The sequence below is a fragment of the Varanus komodoensis genome, unplaced genomic scaffold, assembly GCF_004798865.1.
Source record: "Varanus komodoensis strain SLA01 unplaced genomic scaffold, ASM479886v1 scaffold86, whole genome shotgun sequence".
Taxonomy (NCBI): Eukaryota; Metazoa; Chordata; class Lepidosauria; order Squamata; family Varanidae; genus Varanus; species Varanus komodoensis.
In genome coordinates, this window is record NW_025336554.1 from 254,867 (window position 1) to 266,145 (window position 11,279).

The window sequence follows — 11,279 nt, forward strand, 5'->3', positions numbered from 1 at the left end:
TAAGTCTCTCCCTGTTGGTGGACACAGCGATGAGTTCACATTATACACTCACGATACACTCTCCAATATAGCATAATGGATTCAATTTTTGATGAAGACTCCAAAACATTTTCAGCCACACAGCATATGTGCTGGCAACAAGTGCCATCAGTTTTCAAGTTTTCTTCCAGGGTAGATGTCAGAAACGTTTACTCAGGAGATTTTTTTACAGCATGTCTGTATGAAACTTATTACGTAGTCATGTGTTTTTTTTCCATTCAAGATCCTCCAAAGGTGCCTTGCAACCATATTGGTTCATCATGCAGAATATAGGTAGATAATTAAGCTTTTTATCTTTAAAATACGTTACCAAAGGAATCTGTGTGAGTGCCTGTACTTTTTTCCTCTTTTCCTATCCTCTTCCACTCTTGCCCTGTTTTTACGTTATATAATAGGTTGCAATTCTATTTTAATTTTTAATTTTTTAAATTTTTTTCTTCATTATCAATAAAAGTGAAGAACAGGCATGTGTTCTTCAGTACTTCCTTCTAATGAGCAGTTCTCTGTTGTTCAGTTCAGGTCTCAGCACAATAATGTAGCATTTGGGGAAGAAGATGAAAGCCAGCAATCCTGCGGTGGAAGCCAAGATGGAAAAGATCTCCACAGCCACCATGGATTTCCCCTTGGTGCTGAGGTAAGAAGGCACAAAGGAGAGCCAAACACTGCAAAAGACCAGCATGCTGAAGGTGATGAACTTGGCTTCATTGAAACTGCCAGGCAGCTTCCTGGACAGGAAGGCCACAGTGAAACTGACGCTTGCGAGAAGGCCCATGTATCCCAATGCACAGTAAAACATTATCACTGAGCCCTCATTACATTCCAGTATGGTTTCTTCAGCCATGGAAAACATGTCGACATCTGGGAAAGGAGGTGAAGTTCCCAACCACAGACTACAGATGCCTGCTTGGATGAGGGAGCAGGAAAGAACAAGGACACCAGCCTCCTCCTTTCCCAACCATTTCCTCATCCTGGATCCTGGCTGAATAGCCATGAAAGCCAGAACAACCAAGAGGGTTTTTGCCAGTACAGAAGAAACAGCCACTGAGAAGATGATGGCAAAGGCAGTTTGACGGAGGAGGCAGGTGACCTCCTGAGGCTCACCAATGAATAGCAAAGCACAAAGGAAGCAGAGGAGGAGGGAGCTGAGCAGAGTGTAGGTGAGCTTCTGGTTGTTGACTTTGACTATTGGAGTCTGGTGGTTCTTCATGAACACAGCCAGCACCAGAGATGTGATGAAAGAAAAGGCAAGGGCAAGTATAGCCAAACTGAGTCCCAAAGTTTCTTCATAGGATAAGAAGGTTATGGTCTTTGGAAGACAGAAATCCCGATTCTTGTTTGGGTGCTCTGTATCTGAGCATGCATTGCAATCGTTCATATCTAGAAAGGAAAAGAGATGGTGTTGATCAGACAAAAAGAAGGCAGGCAAGCCAAAGGAAAGAAGACAATGTCGTAAATTCTGTCCAACCAAAATCAACAGAAATCTTGACCATCTGAATAGAGAAATGGAGCAGTGTCATCCTCAGTCTCTGGACTAAATGCTGGTTGGCCTGCCCTTGGTGTTTCAACATCACTATCTTTGGATGGTGATTATTTTCTTTGCCATGATTTCCCCCAAATCCTAGAAGTTATATGTTCCTACATTGTGGACACTGTATTTGGGATGCCACTCAGGCAAGCCAGAATGCAAGTGGAGGACCAGTGATGCCTCTTCCCTTTCCTGAGTGCCACCTGATTCTGACTGCCCCTTTTCCAAACTCAGTGCTCTTCTGTCAGAACTGATCAGCTGATCGTTAGGGTGGTGGTCTCTTGCTGGCTGCTGGGAGAGAGGGGCAATTTTCCCCTCTTGCCAAGCGGATCTAAGATTCTATTCTTGTTATCATGATGTGTTCTCTTTCCAGATTTGGACAAAACAGCAAGCTGTTCTGGTACCAAAAAAACATAGAATAAGCCACTGCTGTGATTTTTGGTTTATAATAAACCATGAAATTCATGATTAGCTTTGCATGACAAATCAGAATGACTTGTGTAAACAGGCAACCAGTGGTTGTTGTGTGCTGCAAACCCATGCAGTCAGTATTTTACTTTATTGATCTGTTACATTTCTATGCTGCCAAATGGTCATTGCTTTCTGAACTAGTTTGAAACTACAGTGTAAAACAGAAATAATCTCCAAAGCAAAACACAGGAGAAATACAAGGGTTTAACATTTAGAACAGCAGACACTGAAAAGCTATCATGTCCAGAGAAACAGTATCTGCACCAGGTGCCTGAAAGAGCAGAACTGGGTGCCAGACAAATTCTCTGGGAAGTTGATTGCACAAGTGTGGTGGCACGGACATGTTTTTTGTGCAGTAGCCACCCATCTGACTTCCTTTAGCAGGGACTTCCATAAAAAGAAACAGCTGTGGTGAGTATATACTTATATTTAATTTGATTTGCAGTATTGCTATACCATCTAGCTTTTCATAGAAAATACTGGAATGGGTTACAATAATAAAAATATAAAAACAATTTACAGTACTTAATTAACATATGATTAAATAGTATATATTAACATAGGATGCTCCTTTTGATAACCAGGCCTCAAGCAACTTTGGGCTGCAGATGTTAATTCTAGCAGATATCATTGTAGGCATATTGATGACATGATGGTCCATACCTCCAGATCACCTTCCTCAGTGATTCCATGTAGACATTGAACAGGATGGGGAATAACAAAGAGCCCTGTATAATTCCATTACATGTCTGCCAAGGTATCGTACAAGAATCGGGGATTACCCATCCCAGTGGCAGTACAACCAATTTGTGGCCAGAAAGATACCATGGTTCATAATATCGAGAATCAAAAGGAGGTGCAAGGGTTTCAACATATCCCATTCTTCTTTCTCCATCTCTTACAAAACCTTCTGATCCTGTAAGGACCACTGAAGAACAGTCATCCCAATCTACAAAGAGCCACTTTTAATATCTATCTAATGAACACATATTTCCTACCCTCCTGGCTTGAGATCTTCCCGGCTGGACATGGGATGCAATCATAGCAGCAATATGGCTCCCCCTCCTTCACTTTCTTGCTAAAGCCTGGATGGCAACTCTCAGTGCATATAGAGATTGGTTGTGTCTAATACATGAATTAAAAAGCAGGATGAATATATGGAAATAATTTTTTTTAACTGTTGGATCTCAAGACAACGGATGAGTTAAAAAACTGACCCAGCATTTCAGGAGTGTGTGAATCTTAATTTATTATCAAATATTGCTAGTGGTGAGTGCCTTCATAGACCTCTCATTTGAAGGAAGAAATAGAGCAAATGATAGAATAATTGACTGAATGAGATGCCACTTCTTGAAGTTGGATTTCTTGACTACATCTAAGATATTATCTTAGATGGTTACATTGTACTGCTTAAACATTTATTAATTTCAAAATGCACAGGATCACTCTTCATTGGGAACCAGTAACATCATCATCTCCCTTCATGGGCCACTGCCTTGCCACAGTGAAGAGGCTTGCATTGTTGTGCATGGGCACCCAAGATGGGCAGCTCATAGCAAACAGCTGTGGCAAAAGGTGATCCACTGCAGATGGAAATGGCATCCCACTCCAGTACACTTGCCATGAAAACCTCATGGACAAAATCAAAAAGACAATATATGTAACACTGGAAGATGAGCCCCTAAGGTCAGAAAGTGTCCTGTGTGCTACTGGGGAAGAGCAGATGGCTAGTACTAGCAGTGCCAGAAAGAATGAAGTTATAGGGTCAAAGCTGAAAGGACACTCAGCTGTGGATGTATCTGGGGGTGAAAGAAAAGTCAAATGCTGTAAAGATCTATACTCCATAGGAACCTGGAATGTAAGATCCATGAATCAAGGCAAGCTGGATGTGGTCAAACAAGAGATGACATGACTGAACATTAACATTGTGGAATCAGTGAACTAAATGGACAGGGATGGGTGAATTTAGTTCAGATGACCATCAGGTATACTACTGTGGACAAGAATCACTCAGAAGAACTGGAGTAGCAATCTCAGTCAATAAAAGAGTAGGGAAAGCAGTACTGGGATACAAACTCCAAAATGACAGAATGATCTTAGTTTGAATCCAAGGCATACAATTCAGCATCACAGTAGTCCAAGTCTATGCCTCAACCACTGATGCTGAAGAGGCTGAAGTTGACCAGTTCTAGGAAGACCTACAACACCTGCTAGAACTCACACCAAAAATGATGTCCTTATCATCATGGGGGATTGGAATGCTAAAATGGGAAGAAAAAAGATAACCAGAATAACAGGCAAGTTTGGCCTTGGAGAACAAAGTGGAGAACAAAGCTGGCAGAATTTTGCCAAGAGAACATGCTGGTCATAGCAAACAACTCAAGAGAGACTACTCTACACAAGAACATCAGCAGATGGTCAACACAGAAATCAGATTGACTATGTGCTCTGCAGCCAAAGATGGAGAAGCTCTATACAGTCAGTTAAAACAAGACCAGGAACTGACTGTTGCTCAGATCAGGAGCTTCTTGTTGCAAAATTTAGGCTTAAACTGAAGATAGTAGGGAAAAGCGCTAGGCCACTCTGGTATGACCTAAATCATATACCTGATGAATATAAGGTAGAGGTGACAAATAGATTTAAGGAGTTTAATCTGATAGAGTGCCTGAAGAACTATGAAAGGAGGTTTGCAACATTGTACAAGAGGAAGCAGCTAAAATCATCCCAAAGAAAAAGAAATGCAAGAAAGCAGAATGGCTGTCTGAGGAAGCTTTACAAATAGCCAAGGAAAGAAGGGAAGCAAAAGGCAAGGGAGAAAGGAAATATACACCCAATTGAATGCAGAATTCCAGAGAATAGCTAGAAGAAATAAGAGTGCCTTCTTAAGGGAATACTGAAAAGAAATAGAGGAAAACAATAGAATGGAAAGAACTAGAGATCTCTTCAAGAAAATTGGAGAGATCAAGGGAACATTTTGTGCAAAAATGGGCATGATAAAGGACAAAAATGGCAGAGACCTAACAAAGGCAGAAGAGATGGCAAGATTACCAAGATGTCCCAAAAGAGGACAGATACAAGGGCTGGATGAGAAGAGCAAACTTACTCCCAAAGTTATACTCCTTGGAATGCTGACAATATGCCAAATGGTGATGGAACTTTACATGAAGGACTGAAGCAGTTTATTTCAAATACCTTGGATTAAGATCAAGGAGCAAAGAAATCCTGACTTGATAACCATTGTATCATGTGCTCATCTCCATAGCAGATTACTGAATAGGACCTAACTCTTCAAAAAGAAATAGCATGCTTACAACATAGTAACATGCATTAAATAACAACAGCTGAAAGAGATGCCATAAGTGAAATGGAAAGGCAGCCATCAGGGATGTGTGGCTGATGCCCCCTGCTCTCTTGAATTAGAAGTGAAGAAGACAACATGTAGTGAAATTTTGGTGATGTCAGTCTTGGAATATGGGTCCACACAAGGAAAGTGGGAAGGGAAGCTTATGGGAAGAGCAGAGATGACCTTCCTCCTACTTCCTCCTGTCCTGCTTTTCCCTCCAGATGGATGTTTGCTTGTTCAGCTGGGCTGGTTTAGCCAGAGAGGGAATAACACTGGAGGTGCATCAAGATATTTTGGCCTCTCCGACATGCTTCCATTCCTTTCAAATGCCCCCCTCCCCATCCCCTGGTCTGCCTCTCTGAGGTCACAATACCATTCAAGAAGAGCACCAATGTGGCTCTCTCTGCATGATCTGTGAGGGAAGAGGGACAGACCCATTTAAGACCTCTGATCTGAGCAACCAGAAAAAATTTTGACAGTTCAGATGCTTTATTGGAACAGAGACGGCATCAGTAAGATATTTCAATGTTTTCTAAAAAGTAGCAACACTAATTTAAAATAATTTAAAAAGAAGGTATTAACTATGCAAGCAACTAAAGAAGGTGAAAGACAATTTTTAAATGGAGCACTAGATGCACCATCAAAAATGGAACAGGCAGAAATTGAATGCTATTTTTTAAAAGCCCTTGAAAAGGACCTTTTCAGGTCTGAGCAGTCTTTGCTTTTTGACTGGCTTTCAAAGCAAAGACTTATGTGTGTTAAATATTTTATAAGCATGTAACTCAGCAAGTTGTATGTTAGAACCTTCCGAGTCCTGCTCTGAGAGTTTGGCTGGTGGAGATCTGAAGTCTATGGCTGGTGTCAGAAGCAGGCCCTAGCAATACTGTGTCTTGCTAAATATTCCCTATACAACTGGCAACAGGCACAAGGGCATGAGACAGATATTTAGAATAACATCTGGCTGTATTTGCATGGTAGCCATTTAGTGAGCATTAAAAATGCTGGTTGTGATGTTCCATATATTAAAAACAGACATGTATTAACTCTGTTTAAGTTACTTCCAGTCATTTTGAAGTATGATGCTTTGTTGGACTCAACTGAAATAAAAGCCAGCAGGACTGAAGATCAGAGTTTGTTCCAAGGGGCTGACCAGTGACTCCTACCTGATTAAACCAATGGTTCCATGAAATGGCATCTTCATCAATGGCGAAGGTTGTCCCAGAAGCCTGAAGATCAATCTTTCCAACTTTCACAGGGAGAAAGGATTCATTGGAAAAAAACTTATAGTTGATAACATCAAATCCAGCCACCACCTCTCCTTTCTCATTGAAGGAAACCTTGTTATGAGCACTGTTATTAAAGGAGACACCTCTGAGAAACTGATAGAGCTAGAGTGATAATGGAAACAAGAAGTTTTAAAGGATTGCAGTTTAGTGTACAAAGTTAAGTTCTAACATCAGGTGGAGAATAATTAATAGTTAATCATTACAGATTCTCAGTGGTGAGAAGTTTGACTGAAAAAAATCTACTCATGAATTGGAGTTATATTTCTTCTTTCTTTATGGCCATTGTGAAGAACTCAAGACAGCTTAAAAGATCTCTCTCCAAATCTGTAATGCTAAAAGTAGGTGATTGACCCCAAATCTCATAGTGCACTTAGGAGCAAAGTGGGGGCTACATGGATCTCCCCCTTCTAACATTCAGAAGAGGAAAGCACTGGAAGGTGACCAAAACTGGAATAAAGTTTGAGGGAGAGAAATTTGGAGTGTAATTAGAGAAAGAATATAAAGACTCTTGTCACAGTAAAAGACATGGGAGTGTAACACCTGAGTACTTGGAGAACATTACCCGCCATGGCTCTTCATTCCTAAACTTCTGTCCTTTAATCTCCATGATTGCCCTGTGTTTGACTTCAGATGCGGACCTGGCATGCAAAGCGTGGGCCACAGCATAGACTGCATTGTAGATACTGTAGCTGTGGCCAGTCATACTCATCTCAAAGAAAGATCCAGGAAGGCTCTCCAGTCTTTCCCTCCCAGTGCAGATCTCTTCTTCCACATCCCCTGCTACTGTACTTGGGAAAAGACAGCCAAAAGCTTGTTGCCAAAAGATCATGAGAAAATCATCTCCTTTTGTACTGAGTGGAATTCTGCTCTCCTCAAACAATTTGAATCCTGGTAGGTCATTGGAGCGAATCCTCAAGGACAGGGTGCCATGGAATATTTTTGTCTCCCAATTCCTTTGATAGACAAATGCATTGATCTCCATGTGGGCTGAGATTATCCATACTTTGCCTTTTAGTTTTCTTGCCCTGTTCTCTACTTCAGCTAGATATGGCAGCCATCTAAATATTGCAAAGGAATATGACTCTCCATGGGCCACCACTACATTGGTTTTGCTGTCCACCAGTTTATCATATATTTTTGCCCCCTTTTCTAAAATGGCATTAAGTTTAATAATGTATGTGTATGGAGGCAGTCTTTCCATGAAGGCAAAACAGACACCTCCTTTGGAAAACATTGGGAACACAGTTTGCAAGAATCTTTCTCCGTCATCATTGTCAGTAAAAACTAGCCCAATCCATGTCCAGCTGAAATGTTGGAGCAAAGACAGAATTCCCTTATATTGCAGAGTTTCATGAGGAACCATTTGATAGAAGGGAAGTCCTGGTGTCTTATCATTCATAACTGGAGCCACACCATAAATGAGCTAAGGAGAGGTTGAAGAAATGTAAGCATGATGGCATTAATAATTGGATCAAGTTCATTCTGACCCTCATGCATGCTGTCAGCAATTCTTAGAGAAGCACTACCTGGCTTGGGAATCTTCTGCTTTCTGAACTAATGCCCAGCTTCCCACATTCAGGAGTCCTCAATATGTGTTTGAGGATACTTCTCATTATTCCCAGCAATCATGGTGTAATGAGAGTTGGAATGCAACACACCTTCCTGGATGCATGTTCGGAAACCTTGTTCTTCCCAGTGTCCCTTCTTTAAGAAGTATTGAAATAGTCCTGAATTTGCATATGAAACTGGCATCCCATTTTCCCATGACATCAGACTTAAGGCTAATAGGTATTATAATATACTGAAGTACAATGAAAAGGGAGAAAAAGCTTTACAATGAAACCAAAAAAATTAGGTTCCATTTTCCCAGCATGAAAGGAATTGCGTTTCTTTATTCAGGCCCAAAGAGCACAATTTGGCTGGTTTGACTTGTGTAGAAACTTGCATCTGAATGAGGCAGACCATGCATTCTCATCTTCTCATCATAACTTTGTCATGTTGAACTACTTTTTGATTTCCACATCCATGTTATGCCAATCAGTTTGTCGAATAATCATTTTTCTGGTTATACTGATAACTTCTAAAAGTCAGACTAAACTTCCTGTACCTCTATATACCTCATGGAGTGCTGCAATTTAGACGTTGCAATTTCAAAGCACTTTGGGTGTCTTTTACTGTTTCTCTATGAGGAAAGGTGAAAATATTTAAAATAAATGTAAGGGTTCAAATTGTGCATGTTTTGTTACATTTATATATTTCTGAAAGCAATTCTATATAATCGCTTCTCATGTATAACGCCAGTATGAATTGTTGACTAGCATTAGATTGCAAAAAAACCCCGTATATTTTAAATTATTTTATATTTTTTCTTTGAAATGTTTAATTAGAAGATGTAACCCACAATGAAAAAGGAATTTTGAAAAGACACAAAAACTTTTACCACAATAATCACATGAGCAAAATAAAGGATGGCTACTAATCATGATCCAAAAAACCACTGGTGGTTAGAACATATATCCAGTCTTATATTTGAATGTCAGTCCAAATCAAAATATGTGTTCATTCTGGCAGAAGGTAGCACTATATGCTTTGATAAGAAATTCCAGAATGTATGGCTGTGAAAGCTGGAGCATAAGAAAGGCTGAGCACCGAAGGATTGAGGCTTTTGAATTGTGGTGCTGGAGGAGACTCCTGAGAGTCCCTTGGATCGCAAGGTGATCAAACCGGTCAGTCCTAGAGGAGATCAACCCTGACTGCTCTTTAGAAGGCCAGATACTGAAGATGAAACTCAAATACTTTGGCCACCTGAGAAGGAAGGACTCACTGGAGAAGAGCCTAATGCTGGGAACAATTGAAGGCAAAAGAAGAAGGAGACGGCAGAGAATGTGGTGGCTAGATGGAATCACTGAAGCAGTCGGCATGAGCTTAAGTGGACTCCGGGGATGGTGGAGGACAGGAAGTCCTGAAGGAATGTTGTCCATGGGGTCACAATGGGTCAGACACGACTTCACAACTAACAACAACAACCAAATCAAAACATGTGTTCATTCTGGCAGAAGGTAGCACTATATGCTTTGATAAGGAATTCCAGAATGAGGAGAGAATCTTGTAATCTCACATTATGTAAATTAGGTAAAAAGAAGAAGAACTCATAGGCTTGATTTCACTAGAAACATTTCTCAGCTGGGAACAACCAAGGGTGATTGTATATTTATATCCCCATGCCTCTCATAGAGAAAGGTAGAGGATTCCTACCTGTGGAATCTTGTAGATATCTAAGATATTTGCCATATTGAGAGAAACGTGTGAGTCCAATGCCCCAATGACTGCTATTAGATTATTGTGGATTCCACATGCATAGTTGGGAACCAATCTCTCCTTTATTGACAGAAGTCGCAGGGTGGCCTGGCAGGTTCTCTTTGCATTGTTGTAGCTGTCATAGACACGGAAGCCCAAAGTTTGGTTGGGCAGTATGTGAGGGCTCTCATTGATCTCTTGTACTGCAAATGCCAAGGCCAGGAGATGCTGGTAATTCTTGGGGACCATGCTGAAAGGAGAGGTAACACCTGAAGCTCAGAGTGGAAGTCAGCACCTATGAAGCAAAGTTATATATGCATGGCCAGAGAGAAAGTGGCTTGAGTTTGGGCACTAGGCTGAAAATGAGCAAGTCACAGAAAGAGAGTCAACATGGGCAGAGCAAAGCTCTTTGGATGTACACAGCTGGAAGAACAATGCTTTGAGTTAGATGGGTTCACCCCTGTAACAGGTGGTAAGGCTGTGTACAAAAATGCCTGCATCAGAGAGAATGGACTGCAGACATGAATAATATATAGGCTTGAAGTAGTTGCCTTAGGGAAAATTGCATTACAAAATTAATGCATCATCTTTCTCTGTGTGCTATTTCCTTGCCTTTCTTCATGAGCATCCTATTTCTGTGGTCATTTGAGGGAATAAATTCATTACTGAGTTGAGGTAAAACTGAGAAGGATGGGACACAGAATCATTTATGGGTCCATTCTCCCAAGGTTGCACAGGTTAGGGTTCAGCTTCAGTATTGAGCAAAGCCCCCTGGTACCGATCAGCAATATGACAGACGAAGAGGAAATGAAAACAAGAGGCAATTCTATTCGTACTTGAATTCTTTGAATGAGTCTGGTGGGGGTTCTCCGGTGAAAGTTATTGAACTGGAGATGAAGAAACCATGAAAAGCGATGCTGCTGATAAGGATGTCTCCTGACTGATAGGCCTGCAGTGGGAACATGGGCTCCCAGATGCTGCATCGGAGAACGTGTGCTAGGCACATGCTTTGGGAAAACAGTGCCAGAAGCAAGACTTTTAAATGTAGCATCCTCAACACAATGTCTACTCTTTCCAAATACCAGACTTCCTTCTTTTCTTGGACAACACTTCATTCCTTGAAGTACGGCAACATGGAATTCCCTTCTGCTGACAGCATTGCCTGCTCATAGAAAAGTATCCAAGATTGCACCACAGGCAACTTGTTTTTTCCTAGTCCCTTCGTCTTCTCTATCTTGTAGTAGACTTATTTATGACTGCCTTCATGGTTTTCTGCTTAATGTGGCCTGTGGTCATTTCAAACTCTAGAGGGATTTCA

At 41.0% G+C, this 11,279-nt stretch overlaps 1 protein-coding gene across 1 annotated transcript; it reads right to left on the reverse strand.

The window, feature by feature from the left end:
• Positions 1–514: 514 nt before the first annotated feature.
• On the reverse strand, positions 515–10,967 carry LOC123016558 (vomeronasal type-2 receptor 26-like). Its single transcript, XM_044417070.1, has 6 exons — positions 10,798–10,967; positions 9,920–10,211; positions 7,227–8,087; positions 6,542–6,766; positions 3,034–3,160; positions 515–1,416 (listed from the first exon to the last, which is right to left on the reverse strand). The coding sequence occupies exons 1-6, from the start codon at positions 10,965–10,967 to the stop codon at positions 515–517; spliced, it is 2,577 nt and encodes an 858-aa protein (XP_044273005.1).
• Positions 10,968–11,279: the final 312 nt, after the last annotated feature.